The sequence below is a fragment of the Schistocerca americana genome, chromosome 5 (genome assembly GCF_021461395.2).
Source record: "Schistocerca americana isolate TAMUIC-IGC-003095 chromosome 5, iqSchAmer2.1, whole genome shotgun sequence".
Lineage (NCBI taxonomy): Eukaryota > Metazoa > Arthropoda > Insecta > Orthoptera > Acrididae > Schistocerca > Schistocerca americana.
Window position 1 is genome coordinate 52,232,354 of NC_060123.1, and position 23,552 is coordinate 52,255,905.

At 38.4% G+C, this 23,552-nt stretch overlaps 1 protein-coding gene across 2 annotated transcripts in view; it reads left to right on the plus strand.

Annotated features, from left to right (window-relative positions):
- The window catches only part of LOC124615885 (voltage-dependent calcium channel subunit alpha-2/delta-3), an 824,663-nt gene that overhangs the window by 507,987 nt on the left and 293,124 nt on the right, over positions 1–23,552 (plus strand). For both annotated transcript variants that reach the window (XM_047144053.1, XM_047144054.1), the window contains one exon: positions 232–303. In XM_047144053.1, the coding sequence (XP_047000009.1) occupies positions 232–303 (72 nt within the window). The remainder of the gene's footprint in view (positions 1–231; positions 304–23,552) is intronic.

Consider the following 23,552-nt stretch of genomic DNA (forward strand, 5'->3'; position numbering starts at 1 on the left):
TCTGTGCAAAATTCTACCAGGTGGCTTCCTCTTTCATTTCTTAGCCCCAATCCATATTCACCTACTATGTTTCCTTCTCTCCCTTTTCCTACACTCGAATTCCAGTCACCCACCTCAGTAACTGAATAAGCTGTGACAAAGAAACCTGTAAAACAGCTGTTATTTATTTTGTTCTATGTAGAGCTGTGTGTGTGTGGAAATTGAGTGAGATGATAATTCCCTTCTTTCCAGCTCCGTGAGAACATTATAAATCGAAAGAAAGGAAGTGAGGTGCTTAGTGTGAAGTACCATTATGATGACATGGTGAGTATATTTGAACTTTAATTCATAATCTTAATTCGAGTACATAACATATGTTTATATTATTGGAACTGTAAAACTTAACACTGTCTTTCATGCTGCATGAAGCAGTATGATGAATAATGATTTTGTAAATATAGTATTGTAATGTGTACAGTAGACAGTGGACTAGTATTTAAGTGCTACAAATATTTTATGCACTGAACACTATTATTTACTACCAGAAATAAAAATAAATAATATTGTATTATTGAGGACATTTTTCAAATGTAGAACAAAGGCTGGTTCAGTTTTGTTTTTCCAGATATTCCCTTGCAGAACAAAAGTAGCACTCAACGTAGTAATCTTTTATGATTTGAATTTATCCGTAATTTTGTGCATGTCAGTCATGTGTTACACAGTCTGATGCTAGGATGAAGTATGCCTTTTTGGAATAGTCCTGTATTTGTCTACTGAACATGAACATGTGCTTAATTTGTATTTCTGGTATAATACAAAGTATCTATGCACAGATTCATTATTGGAGATACAAGAATGGCTACTGTTCAGTTTTTATTTTATAATAATTATATTTTCTTATACATTCGTTCATGGAAGTGGTAGAATTTTATTTCCTGTAAATAGTTGAGTGCATGATGGTCTTCTATGTACTTACAACATAAGTCTGATTATCTTTTTCTGCAGTCTGAAAGATATCTGGCTTGTTACTCTGTCTCTCAAAAATACTACTCCATACTTTTATGTTGAGTGGACATAGACAAGCACATAGCCTCGAGATTATTGTAGTTCATCCTGGACATTAGTGTTCTTATAATAAAACATGTCCTGCTCAATTTTCTTTTTATATAATCTGTATTTGTATTCCATTTTGTGTTATGCTGTATTCATACGCCAAGAAATTTTGTATTCTTAGTTTTGGTCATTGATTGTCCATTTAGTTCAGTATGGCGATTAACTGGTGTTCTGTTTTGTTTGGTAAATATGTCCATTGCAATATTTTTTTCCAGTTTTATAAATAAGTTATTCACCACAAATGAGTCTACTACATTCCCCATAACTGCCTTTAACGTTTTCTTTCAATATTTTCTTATTTCCAGTTATCAGGATTTTAGTGTTATCTGCAAATTGGTGTATTTTACCATTACTGTTGCTTAAGTTGTTTGCATCAAGTGAATACAGGATTTACCTTTGAGGCACACAGCATTTCATTACTAATATATCAGATTTTTGTACATTAGCTGTTTCATTTTCTTCGTGTGTTATTGCTATGAATTTTCTTCATGTGTTATCACTATGAACTGTTTTCTCTGATTAAGGTAGGACTTAATCTAGTCAAGTGCTGATTCTGTAATACCTACATTCTCTATCTACCTACATACCTTATCATAGCTGAAGATATCAAAGTTTAGAAATACACTCAAAACATGATGTTGCCTATCTGTCACTTGCAGATGTAGAAGCAAGAAAATATAGCTGTTTGAAGTGAGTGACTTCTTGTAAATTCATTGTTGGTATTCTGTTAACATTGTCCCACTGTAACAACAATCAAGCCCGAATTTCAAATGAGGTTTATCAACAAAGTAAAACAATGAACACTGAAAGCATCTTTGTTCTGACTCGAACATATGAACACAATGTAACTGCCTCCTCAAAGAAAAGTATTATTGTTTATACAAGCATTGATGCTTGTGAATATGCAAACAGTACAAACATAAGAAATATCGAGAACCTTCCACAAATGCTAAATACTAAGTAACGTGTTGGTGATCAAATTTGAGCTGACAGTTCACAGCACACTAGTCACCAGCACAGCCACATCTCCACATTGCATGCAGCACACCACACATCATTGCTCCCTCTCCTGGACGAATAGTGACCTGCAGTTTCAGAAGCCAATTACAGCATCCCAGATCCAGATCTTGTCAATCGCCCTCTGTAAAGCAGCACTGGAGGTTCTTCACATTTGGGTCACATTGTCACATCCTCCTCATTATGATGAACTCTGAAGGTAGCTCCTCCTGCCAAAGCTTCATGATCAGTGAGAAAGCTTTGTTTCCTTGGATGCAAAGCTCCCATCATTGATCTGCACCTCAGGACTGCAGCTGGTCATGACTCGTGGGACATGGATTACTTCTCTGCATTCTGTTCATGAAGGATTATAATCATTAACTTTGTATGTGATCCCTGACAAGCAGCAAAGGATACTTTACTTTATTAATTTTTCCGATACTCCCACTTTCCACACAGGTGTAAAAATGCATACCAAGTCTCCTAGGCTGTATCTCAATGCCCAGTGTTTGATGTTATAACGCTGACAGTCCTTTTCCCATGTGTCCAGGGACCATGAGAGAGTATGCTGTCATGCTTTTTGAGTCCTGGTGATGGCATGTTTGACATAGTCATTCTGTGAGTTATGTCACAGTGTAAAATTACTTCAGGTACTACTCTTGACTGGAAAACTTTTCCACAATCAGAGGTCATCACACGGACTGCTCCAGGGTCCAAAAGGAACCTTGCAATTTTCTGAATTTGGCAGTTGGTCCAGTTCTGGTGATGCCATAGTAGGTGTGGTGATTCGTGCAGTCTGTTATGCATTAATTCCTGTTCATCAATTTCAGAAAGTGCAAAGTCTCCCCAAGATGTTAGTTCTGGCCCAGTGGAATGGTGCTGCTGTAGGCAGAATAGGTATCAGATTCCCTAGAGGTAATTGTGGCATGTACTTCCTTCACTAACATTCTTTGCAGTCATTCACATAGTTTCTAATGGAGCAGCAGATATCTTGATACTTGCATCCAATTCTGTGTAGCGTCTTTGTGAATCCCACGCAAGACCAGATGTTGATGTGTCATGAAAATGCTTCAGGACAGCTCGCCGTAGATGATCTGGTATGAGGGGCAGCCATTTCTGCCCCATTGGATTAGATCATAGTTCTTCCTATAACACGTTTTTCACAGGTGCTGAATCTTCCCTATGTGCAGCAGTGATGTTATTCAATACAGCAATGACTGAGATTTGATCCTCACTACTATGTTCCACCAAAGGAGTACTTGAAAGGCAGTTAGTGTCCTTATGTCTGCACTCGGTTTTATATACCATTGTGCCATCTTCCTCCTGAAGCCTTACTGCCCATCTTGCCAGTCGAACTGATGGATCCATCAGGCTAGTCATCCAACCTCGAGAATGGTGATTCTTCACAGCAATCAAAGATTTGCCAAATAAATATGGCTGGAATGTGTTGATGACTCAAACACCTACCAGGCAGTCTTTCTTGCTTGTAAAGTAGTTCATCTCCGGCTTGCAGAGTACTCTAGAAACATAAGCTATAACCTTTTCAGTATTTTTGTAGTTGGCATCAGATCTGCACCCATCCCATAAATTGTAACAGCAGTGTGAAATTCTGTCCCTCATATCATACAGTTCTAGGACTGGAGAAGATGTTTGTGCTTCCTTAAAGACAAGAGAAGCTCTTTCTTGTGCCTCGTTCCAGGAAAATTTGGTGTCTTCCTCCAGTAGTTCTTGCAATGGACATGTCTGGGTAAATATTCATGAATAACAAATAGTAAGAGCATATGCCAAGAAATCTTCTCATGTCTCAAAAGTATCAAGGAGGCAGAAAATTTGTAACTACTGTTACTTTATCTTGATTGGGATGGACTCCATTGCCATTGATTAGTTACCCCTGGATTTTTATTTCTTGAGTGTTGAAGAGACACACTTTCTGATTCATGTAGATGCCTGCCGTATGAACATACATCAATGTGGTTGTCATGAGGTTTATGTTTTCTTCAGACGTTGTGATGAAGCAAGGTGGGATATTTTTACTTCCTCTCATTTTGCCATCTGCCTCCTTAAATTTGTTTTTTCCCTTTTAACTAAGTAATATTAACATACGTCAGTATAATTTGCATACTGATAAAGGATAAAGGTTGGCCCTCAGTTTTAAAGAATATAACACCAGATCTAATTTTGTGCTTAGTTTTATGTATGTAATTGATGTGCTAATTTATTTTGACTATTACTAGTTTGTATTTTTCATTATAGGGTGAAATAAGTAACTTAAATTATATTGTTAACATATAAACAAATATAAATTCTGTGCTAATTATAAACATTTGGGAGACCAAACAATATCATTCTTAAAGGATCTATTTGGCTCTATTCAAAAATATCCTTTCTTCCAGGAGTGCTAGTTCTGCTTGTTTCGCAGAAGTGCTTCTGAGAAGCTTGGAAGGTTGGAGACAAGGTACTGGCAGAATTGAAGCTGTGAGGACGGGTCGTGAGTCGTGCTGGGGTAGCTCAGTTGGTAGAGCACTTGCCCGCGAAAGGCAAAGGGCTAGTCCAAACAGCACAATTTTGACTCTTAGAGGCCATCAGGTATTAAGAAAGCAGTCTTTCCCCAGTCAGTTATGCCAATCTTGATTTGCCAGTAACCCACTCCATGTCCATGGTTGAGAAATACTTTGATCCTTTTAGCCTGTCAAGGGTGAAGAATGCCACAAATCAGAAGGATTCATCCAGTGCTGCCAGCACACCAAGGGAGTGTAACAGAAAGACTCCGATGAAAGAGGTATGAAAGACTCTCAAATGTGGTCCCAATGGCTGTTATGGAAGGACCACCATGATGCCACCTCTCTCATACTCTAGGTAATGAGAGATGAGATACAGCAGTTTATGGCAACCAGATATGTCATAATGAATGTACAAAAGATAGCAGCCATAAATGTCAAACCTTGTATACCTGGAGCTAACAGAGAATTTTGCAGAAGAGGTGCATCAGTATTTAGCAGCAACTTCATTACCAGTCAGGCATGCTATGAAGGCTAGACTTGATTAACTAGGACTTCTGCCAATGGAATCAAACAACAACCCAGTATCTCACCAACCCAGGTACAACCACCTCATACACCAAGAATAATAATCCACAAAAGAACAGACATTTGGAAGGCAGAGGACAGTACTGCAGCATGGCTGCCCTGTAAACATCACACACCACTGCAGAGAAAGATGATGAGTGGTCTATTACTATTACACCGCAAGACATCTATCCTCACAACAGTCCTATACACACCAGTCAACTGCAGATGATATAGTTGACTAGTGGGATGAAGCACTTCACTATACATTGGACAAGGTCACTCCTCAATGAGCCATAGCCATTCCATACCACTGTACAGAAGTACCAGCTACTCACCCAGCCACCAAATTAAGGAAAAGTAAATGAGTCAACCGTCTGTAAAAATAAGTCCACCACAGATGAAATTTCTCATGGACAGCATTTACAAATATATCTGTACATCTCATCAGTGTCATCATTGATGGCCTACCTGTCTGGGTACTGGTCGAGTCAGAGATTTCTTTTCCTGTAATGCTGAATGATCATTGACACGAGAAAAACAAGACTATGTTCCATGATAGGAAGTGACTGTGATGAAGGTCACAAATAAAAAATATATCCAGTCAGTAAGAAGAAGTATTGCAAGAATAATTATGACAGAACACATCCTTTTGCATTTATCATTTTAACAGAATGTAGTTTTCATTTTATTCTCAGATGGGACTTCCTACAGGCTTCACAAACACGGACTGTGGAAGAGCTGCAGACGGACGGAGTTATTCCAACAAGCACACATAATGAAGATTGGTCTACATAGTTGTTTGCCGTTGAAAATGTAATTATCCTACTACTATCAACAAGTTGAGTTCCATTTATCAATCTAGATGGTCAGTTAACTGTAAAGCTTTTGCTGAAAATAAAAACCTATTCAGGCATACAGTAGAATTCTACATACCACCAGCAATCATAAGCAGATGGTCAAGGAGTACTTTGGATTACTAAGTGCCATGACCAGCCATAACTCATACCTGAAGGCATGTGTGTGCAAACAGCCAAATCAGTCAAAAATGGGAAGCTCAGAGCCATCAATGAAGAATTGTGTTCGACTAAAACTGCAGACAAGGAAGGGAAGGAAGCTACTATAAAACAGTCAGTGGTATCTGGCCTGACCATTTGGCCTGACCAATGAGTAATGTTGACAAGTATTAGCCATTCTGTGTCAGTTTTTGGATACCTCCAACAAAACACTTTAGCAATACTGGTGATAATCCACCATTTAGCCAGTGCTTGTATTGGGTGTCGTTGAACAACTGATAATCTGGGAAGAAGTGGAGATGATGCTGCAAGATGACCTCACTGAACCTTCAGAGTGCCCTTGGTGTTCTCCTGTGGTCCTTGTGAAGGAGGAGACCATTTTATGAACAAAATCAAGAAAAAAAGTGTATCTATCCATAGCCAAGCATTGATGACACTCTAAGACTGTTACAAAGGAGCAAAGTATTTATTAACTATGGACATATTTTGGCAAATCTATCACATGCCCCTGTGGCATTCTTGACAACATCTCAGATGAACACACATGATACAGGCCAACGTACTGTATTCTGTTACTTAAAAAGTCTCTGAGCCACTCATACAACTGAGAACCCATCTGAGATTTATTCCTTGTGCACTGACTTTCATTAACATTCTGCAGTGGGCCACTGTGTCAGACACTTTCAGGAAATAGAGGAATATGGAATTTCTCTCTTGCCTGATATCCATAGTTCATGGGATATTGTGCAAGAATAGGCAGGGCTTACTAAAATAGTTGATTTGTGGATAGTACTTAGAATATACTCAGGAGTACTGCAGCAAATCATGCTGTCATAGTAGGAGGAGAGGTGATACTCCTACATGGTGCGTCCCAGGTGGCGGATAGGGAAGTCCTCACCGGTTTACTGGCGGACTTGAGTGAAATAAAATAGCTCTCGTGGACCAAACACACCCTCTGCGGTTAACAACCATAGTTGTAATTCGGAGCTTGCTCCAACTAAGGTTGACAACCTTCAAAAGTCAAAAATGGAAAGGTCTTTTAGGAAAAAAATTCCACCGTCCTGCTCAAAAAGACAGGAAAAGGCTACATCGGATTCGGTGGGTAGTCAACTAGAAGACAGCAACGAATCGGAGTGTTTGCAACCATCCAAATGCACACTAAAACACAAAAAGAAGATTCAACATGAGCAAGTAAATTATATAGCAACACACAACATAAACTCACTACTTCAGACTGGAAATCTCAAGGACCTCACAGATGAACTAAATAAACAAAAAATTTTAATAACAGGGATCCAAGAAATGAGAAACACCACAGAGGACCCATTCGAATCACAAGGTTACAGAATTTATAATGGGAAACCAGGACCCAGGGCAATGAAACAATGTCCCCAGTTTGGAACAGGGTTTTTAGTAAACATAAAAATAACAGTTTCAGTAACGGATTTCCAAGCAGTATCACCAAGAATTGCTACTCTAAGCTTTAAAACAATGAATAAAACCTATACAATAATAAATGCTCATGCCCCAACAAATGAAAAAAATTGTCTAACAAAAATAAACGGAAGAGGTAGATAAATTTTGGGACCTTCTAGAACAAACTGTGAACAGAGTAAATAAAAAGAATGTAAAAATCTTATTGGGAGATTTCAAAGCTCAGTTGGGAAAAGAAAGGAAATATAAAGATATAATTGGAAAATGGAGTCCAGATAAATTTATGAACAAAAGTGGTCAAAGACTTGTAGAACTCTGCAGAGAACACAACCTTATATCGAAATCAACATACTTTAAGAGGAAGCCAAGTAAACTTAAAACATGAAAACATCCAGACTGGAGGAAGGGTGAGTGGCAGCTAGACCATGTCTGTATGGACAAAAATTTTCATAAGGAGATCCACAATGTTAAAGTACTGAGAGGATTGGACACAGGCTCAGACCATTATATGGTTAAAATTAAAATCAAATTCACTCCGTTAAAGAAGAGGACCAGAAAAACTAATAAAATAAAAAGGAGGTTTGACACACATCAGCTAATTAAAAATAATAAGTACCAACAAATAACACAAACCAACAAATTAACAGATGATCTAGAACATCTAGTGCCTAATCTTAAAAAAGAAGCAGAGAATCTAGCTCCCTTGAGCCCACGAAGGAAACGTGCATGGTGGACATCAGAATGTGACAAATTCCATGAAGGTAGACACCAAGCATGGTTAAAGTTTCAAACATATAAAACTGAAGAAAATGCCATCAACCTAAAAAATGAAAGAAAAAAATTCACTCAAAATATTAGAAGAATCTAGAGAGGATTTCATAAAGACGTTATAAACTCTATAGAAGGTAATTATCATAAAACCAACTGCAGGAACTACTATAAAATCTTTGGGAAACAACTACAACAATATGAGGCCCCTACACTAATACTGAAATATGAAGATGGAAGAATGACACACAGTAACAAGGAAAATGCAGAAATCATGGCAAAAGCATTTAACAAACTTCTGAATTGTGAGGAACCCAAAGAACCCTTACAAATCAACATAAATACCCCCAATAAAAACCAAACCTAACAAACTAGACCCTCCAACTTTCCAAAAAGTAGAAAAAATTCTTAAAGAACAAAAAAATTATAAGGCATGTGGAAAAGATCAGGTTTTTGTTGAAATGTGGAAATATGCAAGTGACACAGTCAAGACCTCCTTACACATGGCTCTAACAAAAATTTGGGTAACAGAACGATTTCCCGAACATTGGACCACAGCTATCATCCACCCACTACGCAAAAAAGGAGATAAAAGCAACCCAGACAACTACAGAGGAATCTCTCTCCTAGATTGCACATACAAAATTCCATCCAAGATCCTATATGAAAGACTGAAGGAGCAATTAGAACAGGAGTTAGGGGAATATCAGGGAGGTTTCAGACCATGGAGAAGCTGTGCAGAGCAGATAATTAGTTTAAAGTTGATTATGGCATACTACAAGAAATGGAACAAACCTCTGGCAATAACATTTGTAGATTTTAAGAAGGCATATGACTGTCTCCACAGACCTTCAGTATTAAAAATTTTAAGAAATCTAGGACTCCATACGAAACTGATTAAAATAATACAACTCACTCTAACCAACACCAAATCAAAAGTGAAGTTTAGAGGAGAAATTTCGGAACCATTCCTCATAAAAACAGGCTTAAGATAAGGTGACTGCCTATCACCATTACTGTTCAACTGTGCACTGGAATACATCATGAGAGAATGGTACAAGGACAATCCAAAGAGGATAAGAATTGGAAGTGCAAAAGATGATATTAGCTTAAACTGCTTGGGATTCGCTGATGATCTTGCTCTCCTAGCCAATACTGTTCAAGAAGCCAGGCAACAAGTGAAATCACTACAAGAAATAGCAGAGAAAGTAGGCCTTAGAATATCATTTGAAAAATGGAGATTATGATAACTGATCCACCACTTGCAAACAAAATTACAATAGGAGAACAGGAAATCAAAACTGTTGATAAATTTAAATATTTAGGCGAAATAATAACATACAATATAAATGAGAAGCCATCATGGCAGAATAGAATAAAAAAACTGAACTACGCAAATTACAGAACCAAAACTACATACAACAAAAAAAGTGTATCTATAGATGCAAAATTAAAACACTATAAAGCAGTTACACAACCACAAATAACGTACGCAGCTGAAACTATCTTCAAAACAACTAATACAGCAGAAATTAACAGAATACTAAAAATAGAAAGAAGAATAGTTAGGACATGTATAAATAAACAGTATAAAATAAATGGACATTGGAGAATAGCATCAAATGAAACAGTATATAAGGAAATAGAGCCCGTCATGAGAACAATCAGGAAGAAACGCACCTCATTCTTTGGACATCTGATGAGAACTCTAGAAAACAGAATTAGTAAAAAAATAATACAAAAATTGTGGAATGGCAAGAGCGACATTAAATGGATCACAGAAATTAAGGAAGATATAAAAGAACTTCAAATTACAGTAGATGGCCTAAAAAACAAGACAGAGAAAACCAGAATACTGCAAGACCCGCAAACCAGACTACAAATGAAAATCAATAAAAGGAGTACAGGAAGAGTGGTCTCAGATGAAGAAAGAAATAAAATATCTGAAAGAATGAAGAAATATTGGGCAGACAGAAGAGCAAAACACCTTTCATATAAGAATAGACTCTAATAATTATATTACCTAAATATCGTATTAAGTTATTGTTGAACCAAATTGTATCCCTTTGTAACAACTTGTTTAGAACTTTGTATTTTTGACGAGAGTAGTCCAATGAAGGCCATAAAATAAATAATAAAATAAAAATAAAAAAATAAGGATGTTGGTCAGCACTTTTGCAGATCCATTCTTTTACACTTGTTCTTAATCAGCTGTGCCTTTTTACAGTCTCAGGACTTTGCTGAGTGAGAGTTTCATGATAAATACAAGCTAAGAAGGGGGCAGTGCAACAAATAGTATTCTCTGTTAAGTTAAATTTGGATTTGATCCACATCATCTAATGACTTATTTGTTTTCAAACAATGCAAAATCCAAGATGGAATGTAATTATGAAAAGGGAAGTTGCTACTCACACAAATAAAGCTTTCGACCAGTAAGGGCTACGTCAAAAAAAAAAAAAAAAAAAACACCACACACACACACACACACACACACACACACACACACACACACATTCTGTAGCACCAGAATTCAAAAGCTTGTATTCTCTTCTTGTATAAACTATTTATCATCCATGTTTAACTTCCATACATGGCTACACTCCATACAAATACTTTCAGAAAAGACTTCCTGACACTTAAATCTATACATAATGTTAGCAAATTTCTCTTCTTCAGAAACTCTTTCCTTGCCACACATTGCACAGTGTACATTTCATATCCTCTCTACTTTGACCATCATCAGTTATTTTGCTCCCCAAAAAGCAAAACTCATCTGCCATTTTGTCTCATTTCCTAATCTGATTCCCTCAGCATCACCTGATTTAATTTGACTACATTCCATTATCCTTGCTTTGCTATTATTGATGTTCTTGTTATATCCTTCTGTCTGTTACATCCATTCTGTTCAACTGCTCTTCCAAGTCCTTTGCTGTCTCTGATAGAATTACGATGTCATCAGCAAACATCAAAGTTTTTATTTCTTCTCCCTGAACTCTAATTCCTACTCCCAATTTTTTCTTTTGTATCCTTTACCACAGAGTGCAGGAGGCCAGGTCCATATGTAGGAGGATAAGAGTGGAGAAACTTCAGGATAAGGAAATCAGGCACAAGTACATAACAATGATCTCAGAAAGGTACCAGTTAGGTGATTGTAGTCACTTACAATCATTGGAAAAGGAATGGACAAGGTACAGGGACACAGTACTAGAAGTGGCTAAAGAATGTCTTGGAACAGTAGTGTGTAAAGGTAGGATGAAGCAAACAGCTTGGTGGAATGACACAGTCAAGGCAGCCTGTAAAAGGAAAAAGAAGGCGTATCAAAAATGGCTACATACTAGAACTCAGGTAGACAGAGAAAGTTATGTTGAAGAAAGAACCAAAGCCAAACAGATAATTGCAGCATCCAAGAAGAAATCTTGGGAAGACTTTGGAAACAGGTTGGAGACTTTGGGTCAAGCTGCTGGAAAACCATTCTGGAGTGTAATTAGCAGTCTTCGAAAGGGAGGTGAGAAGGAAATGACAAGTATTTTGGACAGGTCAGGAAAACTGCTTGTGAATCCTGTGGATTCCTTGGGCAGATGGAGGGAATATTTTGAAGAGTTGCTCAATGTAGGTGAAAATACGATCAGTAATGTTTCAGATTTTGATGTACAATGGGATAGGAATGAGGATGGAAATAGGATCACATTTAAGGAAGTGGAGAAAATGGTCAATAGATTGCAGTGCAATAAAGCAGCTGGGGTGGATGAAATTAAGTCGGAACTCATCAAATACAGTGGAATGTCAGGTCTTAAATGGCTACACAGGAAATTGAAATGGCCTGGGAGTCGGGACAGGTTCCATCAGATTGGGCAAAAGCAGTAATCACACCAATCTTTGAACATGGAAACAGAAAAGACTGTAACAACTACAGAGGTATCTCTTTAATCAGCGTTGTGGGTAAAATCTTCTCAGGTATTGTTGAAAGGAAAGTGCGAGTATTAGTTGAGGACCAATTGGAAGAAAATCAGTGTGGGTTTAGGCCTCTTAGAGGTTGTCAGGACGAGATCTTTAGCTGCTGGCAAATAATGGAGAAGTGTTATGAATGAAACAGGGATTTGTATCTATGCTTTATAGATCTAGAAAAGGCATATGACCGGGTTCCTAGGAGGAAGTTATTGTCTGTTCTACGAGATTATGGAACAGGAGGCAAGCTTTTGCAAACAATTAAAGGTCTTTACATAGATAGTCAGGCAGCAGTTAGAGTTGACGGTAAATTGAGTTCATGGTTCAGAGTAGTTTCAGGGGTAAGACAAGGCTGCAACCTGTCTCCACTGTTGTTCTTATTATATATGGACCATATGTTGAAAACAATAGACTGGCTGGGTGAGATTAAGATGTGTGAACACAAAATAAGCAGTCTTGCATATGCGAATGACTTAGTTGTGATGGCAGATTCGATTGAAAGTTTGCGAAGTAATATTTCAGAGCTAGACCAGAAATGTAAGGACTATGGTATGAAGATTAGCATCTCCAAAACGAAAGTAATGTCAGCGGGAAAGAGATATAATCGGATTGAGTGCCAAATAAGAGGAACAAAGTTAGAACAGGTGGACAGTTTCAAGTACTTAGGATGCATATTCTCACAGGATGGCAACATAGTGAAAGAACTGGAAGTGAGGTGTAGCAAAGCTAATGCAGTGAGTGCTCAGCTATGATCTACTCTCTTCTGCAAGAAGGAAGTCAGTACCAAGACTAAGCTATGTGTACACCGTTCAATCTTTCGACCAACTTTGTTGTATGGGAGCGAAAGCTGGGTGGATTCAGGTTACCTTATCAACAAGGTTGAGGTAACGGTTATGAAAGTAGCTAGGATGATTTCAGGTACTAGTAGATGGGAACAATGGCAGGAGGGTGTCCACAATGAGGAAATCAAAGAAAAACTGGGAGTGAACTCTATAGATGTAGCAGTCAGGGCGAACAGGCTTAGATGGTGGGGTCATGTTACACGCATGGGAGAAGCAAGGTTACCCAGACTCATGGGTTCAGCAGTAGAGGGTAGGAGGAGTCGGGGCAGACCAAGGAGAAGGTACCTGGATTCGGTTAAGAATGATTTTGAAGTAATAGGCTTAACATCAGAAGAGGCACCAGTGTTAGCACAGAATAGGGGATCATGGAGGAATTTTATAAAGGGGCTATGCTCCAGACTGAACGCTGAAAGGCATAATCAGTCTTAAATGATGATGATGATGATGATCCTTCACCACTTGCTCAATATACGGACTGAATAACATCAGGGATAGGCTACAACCCTGTCTCACTCCCTTCCCAACCACTGCTTCCCTTTCATGCCCCTCAACTCTTATAACTGCCATCTGATTTCTGTACAAATTGTAAATAGCCTTTTGCTCCCTGTATTTTATCCATGCCACCTTTAGAATTTAAAAGAGAGTATTCCAGTCAGCACTGCCAAAAGCTTTCTCTAAGACTGCAAATGCTATAAAAGTATGTTTGCCTTTCCTTAACCTATCTCCTTTGAGAAATCATAGGGTTAGCATTGGCTGGTGTGTTCCTATATTTCTTCAGAATCCAAGCTGATCTCCTCCGAGGTTGGCTTTACCAGTTTTTCCATTCGTCTGTAAAGAATTCGTGTTAGTATTTTGTAGCCGTGACTTATTAAACTGGTAGTTCGGTAATTTTCACACCTGTCAGTACCTGCTTTCTTTGTAATTGCTATTATTATAATCTTTTTGAAGTCTGAGGGTATTTCATGTGTCTCAGACATCTTGCACACCAGATGAAAGAGTTTTGTATGGCTGGCCTACCCAAGGCTATCATTAGTTCTAATGGAATGCTGTCTGTTCCCAGGGCCTTGTTTCAACTTAGGTATTTCAGTGCTCTGTCAAATTCTTCATGCAGAATCACATCTCCCATTTCATCTTCCTTTCATCCTCTTCCATTTCCATAATATTGCCCTCAAGTACGTCTCCCCTGTATAGGCCTTCTATATACTCCTTCCACCCTTCGGACTTTCCCTTCATTGCTTAAAACTGGTTTTCCGTCTGAGGTCTTGATATTCATACAAGTGGTTCTCTTTCTCCAAAGTCTCTTTAATTTTCAAGGCAGCATCTATCTTACCCTACTCCTAGTGATATATGCTTCTACATCCTTACATTTGTCCTCTAGCCACTTCCTGTTAATCTCATTTTTTACACAGTTGTATTCCCTTTCGCCTGCTTCATGTACTCCATTTTTATATTTTGTCCTCTCATCAGTTGAATTAAATACCCTTACCAGATGTATTGAAGTTATGTTGAGAACATTACAAGAATGATAGTAAAATCCCCAAACTAAATAGTCATCGAACATATGTAAAATCTAAGTCCATTGTGCAATCACAATACCGAAACATTCACCAGCTCAAAACAGATCAGTGTTGAATATGATGATTGACACACACGATACAAAAAATATTAACTCATGCTCTGTCCATCCCCAGTTTTGTAATGCAATTGGAAAAAGTTGATGCTGCATTGAACCACGGTCCTTGCCATTGGTGGTGAGGCTTGCGTGCCTCAGTGATAAAGATAGCCATAACTTAGGTGCAACCACAACGGAGGGGTATTTGTTGAGAGGCCAGACAAACGTGTTATTCCTGAAGAGGGGCAGCAGCCTTTTCAAAAGTTGCAGGGACAACAGTCTGGGTGATTGACTGATCTGGCCAGGTAACATTTGTGGGAATTAATGAAGTTCTGTGGCAGGAGGAACAAGACTTCTGGTCAGGTGAATACAGGGTTATAAATACAAAATCAAATTGGCATAATGCAGGAGTAGGTTCAATAAAAATAGGAGCACAGGTAAGTTACTATGAACAGCATAGTGAACGCATTATTGTAGTCAAGATGGGTAGGAAGCCCACACCTACCACAGTAGTACAAGTTTTATAAGCCAGATAGCTCTGCAGATGATGAAGAGATTGAAGAAATGTATTATGAGATTTAAAAAAAAAATTCTTCACATAGTGAAGGGAGATGAAAATTTAATAGTCATGGGGGCTGGAATTCATTAGTAGGAGAAGGAAGAGACAGAAAGGTAGTTGGTGAATATGAAGTGGGTGTAAGAAATGAAAGAGGAAGGTAGAATTTTGCACAGAGCATAACTTGATCGTAGCTAACACTTGGTTTAAGAATCATGAAAGAAGGTTGTATACGTGGAAGAGTCCTGGAGGCACTGGAAGGTTTCATATAGATTACATAATGGTAAGATAGAGATTTAGAAACTAGATTTTAAATTGTAAGACATTTTGAGGGGCATATGTGGACTCTAACTACAATCTGTTGAATATGAACTGTAGATTAAAACTGAAGAAACTGCAAAAAGGTGGAAATTTAAGGAGATGGGATCTAGATAAACTGAAAGAACCAAAGGTTGTAGAGAGTTTCAGAGACAGAGCATTGGGGAATGATTGACAAGAATGGGGGAAAGAAATACAGTAGAAGAAGAATGGGTAGCTTCGATAGATGAAATAGTGAATGCAGCGGAGGATCAAGTAGGTAAAAAGACAAGGGCCAGTAGGAATCCTTGGGTAACAGAATAGATATTGAATTTAATTGATGAAAGCAGAAAATATAAAAATACAGTAAATGAAGCAGGTAAAAATGAATACAAACATCTCAAAAACGAGATTGACAGGAAGTGCAAAATGGCTAAGCAGGGATGGCTAGAGGACAAATGTAAGGATGTAGAGGCATATGTCACTAGGGGTAAGATAGATACTGCCTACCGGAAAATGAGAGACATGTTTGGAGAAAAGAGAACCACTTGTATGAATATCAAGAGCTTAGATGGAAAACCAGTTCTAAGCAAAGAAGGAAAGGCAGAAACGTGAAAGGAGCATATAGAGGGTTTATATAGGAGTGATGTACTTGAGGGCAATATTATTGAAATGGAAGAGGACGTAGATGAAGATGAGATGGGAGATATGATAATGCATGAAGAATTTGACAGAGCACTGAAAGACCTAAGTTGAAACAAGACCTAGAAGTAGCCAACATTCCATTAGAACTACTGATAGCCTTGGGAGAGCCAGCCCTGACAAACCCTACCATCTGGTGAACAAGATGTATGGGACAAGCGAAATATGCTTAGGCGTCAAGAATAATATATTAATTCCAGTTCCAAAGAAAGCAAGTGTTGACAGGCGTGAAAATTACCATACTATCAATTTAATATGTCACAGCTGCAAAATACTAACACGAATTCTTTACAGACGAATGGAAAAACTGGTAGAAGCTGACCTCGGGGAAGATCAGTTTGGATTCCATAGAAATGTGGGAACACATGAGGAACTGCTGACCCTACGACTTATCTTAACAAATAGATTAAGGAAAGGCAAACCTATTTTTATAGCATTTGCAGTCTTAGAAAAAGCTTTTGGCAATGCTGACTGGAATACTCTCTTTTAAATTCTAAAGGTGGCATGGATAAAATGCAGGGAGCAAAAGGCTATTTACAATTTGTACAGAAACCAGATGACAGTTTTAAGAGTTGAGGGGCATGAAAGGGAAGCAGTGGTTGAGAAGGGAGTGAGACAGGGTTGTAGCCTGTCCCTGATGTTATTCAATCTGTATATTGAGCAAGTGGTAAAGGATACAAAAAAAAAATTTGGAGTAAGAATTAGAGTTCAGGGAGAAGAAATAAAAACTTTGATGTTTGCCGATGACATTGTAATTCTGTCAGAGACAGCAAAGGACTTGGAAGAGCAGTTGAACATAATGGATACAACAGACAGAAGGATATAACAAGAACATCAATAATAGCAAAGCAAGGATAATGGAATGTAGTCAAATTAAATCAGCTGATGCTGAGGGAATTAGATTAGGATATGAGACACTCACCGTATTTACTCGAATCTAAGCCGCACCTGAAAAATGAGACTCAAAATAAAGGAAAAAAAAATTTCCCGAATCTAAGCCGCACCTGAAATTTGAGACTCGAAATTCAAGGGGAGAGAAAAGTTTTAGGCCGCACTTCCAAATCGAAACAAAGTTGGTCCATTGTAATATGAGACACAATTTAGGTCGAATGAATGACGATACAGCTACAGTAGTTTGGTTTGAGTCGTAAGCTTAGCAGTTAAGCTTTACCAGGTAGCCATTGCTATGCGTCAGGCGCTCCGTCCGTATTTATACGGGCACCCTTCCTTTTTTACGTGCTTCGTCTGGTTTGAATCGATTGCTTATTTTGCTTTGATATGATAAGTGCCATTTTCTTTGTTATAGCTGTTTACGTCACTCTAAGCTGAAAATGCAATACTGTACTGTCGCATTCTGATCGTGCGTGTTTACAGCCTGTCGCCGCTCGCGGCATGGCTTGCCTTCGTGCGCGCTACCGCCGCTTACAATTTAAAAAAAAAAAAAAAGAGGGGAATCGTCTCATTAGCGAAACAAAGGCAAGAGACTGCAATTTGTTGTTACTTACACTGCTGCTTTCTGTGATAATGATCAACATGAACCAAATAATAGACTGCGTATGATGGAACATGTTCTGATTGAGAGTTAGGCGAAAATTTTTCTCCGTTTGAAAATCTTTGCGGCCGCTTCTTTAGTACATCAAATTCTGCACAGAAATTAGAGTCATCTAAGATTTAAAATCTAGTCAGTTGCCGTGCTTCGTTTCTGACTGTATCGCTATTAGGCATAAGAATAATACGAAGATAAACATGACACGATACGTATATTCTTCTGCGTTTGCTGTTGTCTCACTCTGTTTTTGTAGTTTGTTAGGCAGACAGGATTTAAATGAGATAGCAGCAAACACGAAAGAATACATGACAAAATGTTTATATTCTTATTATTCTTATGGTGAAGAGAATACTGCATGCGATTCACATTTCTTCAGGTTCCTATTAGCAACCATCTCTTCTCACCGGGTAGGAAAAAATTCAGAACGTAGAGTTGGCCTTATTGACAAACATCCCAAACAGTCTTGCCAGTCAGATTTTCGTAGTACATTGAAATTCTGCTACATTCGAAGATGAACAATACGGAATTTGTATTTACTTTCTTTGGGTAATGTATAAAAATGCAGTGGTCGAAACTCGGGGCGGAGAAAAAAAAGCTCGTCTTCCACCCCTTTTTTTTTTATTTATTTACTGACGCAGTGGTTTTGGCGCCAGTATTTATCTTTGTGCCTACAAAGCATGCCTGTGTAGCGCTACATATATTCGACGGCAGAAGTTAGTTGTCTCGGCGCCTACCAACATTTTTCAGAACTTCCACTTCCTTTGCACTCGATTCTAAGCCACAGGCGGTTTTTTGGATTACAAAAACTGGAAAAAAAGTGCGGCTTAGATTCGAGTAAATACGGTAATGTGGTAGATGAGTTTTGCTATTTGAGGAGCAAAATAACTGATAACAGTCGAAGTAGAGAGGATATGAAATGTATACTGTACAATGAATGGCAAGGAAAGTGTTTCTGAAGACGAGAAATTTGTTAACATCTAGTATAGATTTAAGTGTCAGGAAGTCTTTTCTGAAAGTATTTGCATGTAGTGTAGACAAGAAGAGAATAGAAGCTTTTGAAATGAAATGTGGTGCTACAGAAAAATGCTGAAGATTAGATGGGTAGTTCATGTAACTAATGAAGAGGTACTGAATAGAGTTGGGGAGAAGAGGATTTTTTGGTACAACTTGACTAGAAAAATGGGTCGGTTGGTATGACACATTGTGAAGCATCAATGAATCAGAAATTTAGTGTTGGAGGGAGGCGTGGAGGGTAAAGATCGTAGAGGGAGACCTAGGCATGACTACACTAAACAGATTCAGAAAAATATAGGTTGCAGTACTTAATCAGAGATGAAAACGCTTGCACAGGATAGAGTAGCATGGAGAGCTGCATCAAACTAGTCTCTGGACTGAAGACCACAGCAACAACAACAACAACACTGGAGCGCATTCATACCTCCCAGAAGTTAAAGTCCCTTCAGAAGTTAAACTATGGTACCAGCCATTCACTGTCCAGAATCAGTCATATACCCGTTCAAATACCTCTCGCTACTGCAGGTAGGCCTGCCTTCTTCAAGCTCAAAAGTAAAAGTGTCCAAAATCACTCCACTGAGCTCTTCACAAAATGTCCCATTCTCCACTTGACTCTCAAAGTGTTCTGCTACTTTCTGCTGTTCCATCTGCTGAACACTGTCTGCACCAAAACTACACCGTTCTTAAATTCTACAGACATGATTTGATTCAACTTCAACACTCCCCAGACTAAACTAATGTATTGCGACAATGTTTAAATAAAGAAATGTCATTCACATTGTCACACTCAGACAATTCACAATACATATAAATATAGGTTTGTCCATAAATAAATAATGCAGTATTCCTGCACAAGCGCACTCAAGATAAATGGCAACAGATTGTTGTTAATATTGTTTAAAAAATTATTTAGGCCTTCTTATAAGGAGCATCTTTTGAAACCCTTTTTACAAAGGTGATGTCAGGTAACACAATGAGTGTGGAGAATACAATGTTCTGACAGGCTGTTGCATAAAGAAAAGATATAAAAAATGTAATAAAGCAAGAAATAAAATAGATACAAATTCTTAGTTTCCAGAGATGATAGCTATAGTGCAATGCTAGTATCTGAGATATCACACGCTGAAGTCACACGAAGTGAAGTGTATAAAAGTTGTTAATTCAGAGGTTCATTGAGAATATGTTTATTCACTGTGGATTGTTAACTTCTGTAGTTTTAAAGATGTTGAAATACCCCTGTGTCATTGGATGTGCCTCATTTTTCTGAGATCACAGATGTATTCAGATTTGCTTTAATACTTGACTGTGAATTATTATATATTCTTGTAGAGCTGTAAGAAGCCATCTTTCAGCTTATCTGACACTCCACCATTTCTTGGAGCACTGTCCGTCTTATCCATAGACCATGTGAGCAAAAGCTGTCCAAATTCCCAGCTTTGAGATTTACTCATTTCTGGTGACATGCTCCTGAGCTTGCCTGGGACAGCTGCTGCAGCTTACCCAAGTGCGGCACTTTGGGTGAGGTGACCATGCCGTGCCCTGAGACTCACGCCCCCACAAATTCACCTTACTTCCTACTAACTTAAGGCAGCCAAATCACTTGCCTACGTATTCATAACATTACGATATGAGAGTCTGTGGTATGATCAAATGATGGTTTGTCTGTACAATCTTCCTACATGAATGGTTTTTTCAGCACTTAATTTAGAACTTCAGCTTTCCTTTAGTTGTCTTCTAATGCCACACCAGATTTGTCAACAAGTGATTGAATAGAAGCCTTAGACCTGTTTCTAGTGCTCGTGACATGAATGAAAAATATAACACATTCATGAACAATGTCAGTACCATGTTTGAAAACTGTTTTCCTCTAAAAGTTACTCAAATTAAACAGAAGGCTATAATAAAACCATGGATTACACAAGGAATAAAGATTTCCTGTAAGACAAAAAGGAAAATGTATCTGTTGACCAAGAATAGCTCCAATGCTGATGATTTAGCTAAATACTAGGAATACTGTAAAATATTAAAAAAAGTAATTCAGACATCTAAACAAATGCACCACGAGAAGAAGATAGCAATGTCAGGGAACAAAATAAAAACAATATGGGATATAGTGAAAGAGGAGACTGGTAGAACCAGAAAGGAACAGGAGCAAATAGCATTAAGGGTAGATGACACATTAGTAACTGATGGGCATAGTGTGGCAAATCTGTTTAACAAGTACTTTATATCCGTTACTGATAGAATGGGATTGTCAGGATCAGTAAATAATGCCCCTGAATATCTGAAACTAGCCTTTACAAATAGCTTCAGGTACATGAATATGTCACTCTTCACCAAAAGAAATAACTTCCATAATAAAATCTTTAAAAACAAAGCATTCTAGTGGTTACGATGAAATATCAACAAAGTTAATTAAGAAATGTTCTTGTGAGTTTAGTACAATTCTAAGTTACTTGTGTAACCAGTCAATTATAACTGGGACATTTCCTGACTGGCTAAAATATGCAGATGTTAAGCCTCTATTCAAGAAAGGATATAAAGAGATACCATCAAACTACAGACCGATTTCGCTTTTACCAGCATTGGTGGTGAGGGTGAGGGTGGAGGTGGGGGTGGGGATAACAACAACAATGATAATGTCAGCAGAGTTCAAACTGTGTCACAAAGATGATTTTCATAAAACCAAGTTCTCGGTTTGATGCTTGGGGTGACACTAAGTGGTAGGACATATTTATTGGGTTATGCAGATGATATCACAGTTTTAGCATAATCAGAGGAAGGGATGGAAGAAACTGTAGAGGACCTAGTGCAAAATGCAGGTAAGATCGAGTTACAGATTAATGTGGAAAAGACTGAGGTAATGGAGATATCGAGTGAAGCCCCTAATGATATCCCATTACAGGTAGGGATATGGAAATTCACTAATGTGAAAAATTTTAAATACCTTGGTACGTGGTTCAACAGACAAAATAATTTAAAACAGGAAATTAACCAACCTATTGTGAATGGGTCTAAATTTTATTTCAGTCTAAAGCAGATAGTATCATTCAAGAAGCTGTCAATTAAGACCAAACTCAAAGCATACAATGCTGTGATAGTGCCAGTATTTTTGTATGAGACAGAAACCATAAGCGTAACAAAGAAGTATGAAGAAAACTTGTTGGTCTTTGAAAGAAAAATTATGAGAAGGATCTTTGGGCCTGTCCAGGAAGTGAGCTCATGGAGACATAGAAAAAATCAAGAATTGTTTGAGATGATGAGGCAACTGAACATCATTCAAAAACTGAAAGCATGGAGAATAAGCTTGGCAGGCCACATTGCTAGGAGACCAGACACCTCTCTTAAGCTGGGAGGAACTTTGCTATTTGGTTCAAAGACCACATAAAGATGCAGCAGGAGTGTTTTTGGTGTACAGAAAAACATGTGACAGAAGGCACTGATGACAACCTAAGGGTTGGAAGAAAACGAAACCCTGAGTATTTGTCTAACAAGCAGAGCGAGTTTAATCATTAAGCATATTTGGATATATTTAGAGATCTGCTCCCACGTATGAGTGAAGTTATTGTACTGAGGTATTGACATTAAACTGCGGACTGCGCTTAAAGAAGCTGGTGGGCTGTGTATGCTGCATGTCCGTGCCACTCAAATGTATATATAATGGCCTGGCGCTTCCTGTCGGAAGATTCAAGTGGCATCCTGGAGACATTTTCACTGGTGGCTGAGAAGCCCGATGCGAGAGCACTTTGTGCTCACAAGCGAGGCAAATATGTGTCGCTCCAGCAGGAGGGTTAGTCATAAGCTCATGTCTGCATGATGTTTTTGCAGCTTTAGTTGTTTAGCCATACTTGGTCTTGCATCTTGCTTCCATCTGCAGTCAGTTTCCTCCATTTGCTGTGATCATCAGCGAGTTGCTCCCACTTGTCACTGTCAATATTAAAAGCACACATATCACGTTTGACACAATCCCTAAAGCGTAGTGAAGGTCTTCCACAAGGTATCTTTGCTCCTGCTGTTTCACTGATTAATGTGTGCTGGGGCAGACAGGAGTGGTCCATATGATGCAGATGTCCTAACCACCGCAGGTGACATTGCTTGAGTGTGGCTGTGATACTCGGTTGTTTTGCAGTTTTCAGAACCATATCATTTGTCACATGATCCTTCCTTGATATTCCCAAGATGCTCCATAAGCACCGCAGGTGAAAGGCATTGAGCATTCTTTCCTGTTTGGTGTATGAAATCCAAGTCTCAGCTCCATACAGGAGAGTACTCAGTACACCTGATTGATACACAAGTATTTTTGTCGACAATGTAAGATGTTTGTTGTCCCATACTCGTGTGCGGAACTTTCTGAAAGTGCTGGAGCCCTTCGTATTCTTGCATTTATCCCATCATCCAGGGAGATATCTTCTATCATTATTGAACCAAGATAGCAGAATTTATTGACTACCTTCAACAAGAAGCCGTCCAATTTGATGACAGGCAGATCTGTGTATCCTTGTGCCATGACAACTGGCTTCTTTACATTTATAGACATGGAGAAGAGCTTGCATGCAGTAGAGAATTTATGCACAAGCTCTTGCAGGTCGTCTTGAGTATGTGCTACAAATGCAGCATAGTCAGCAAATTAAAGGCTATTTACAAGCAAGTCTCCTTGGGTACTC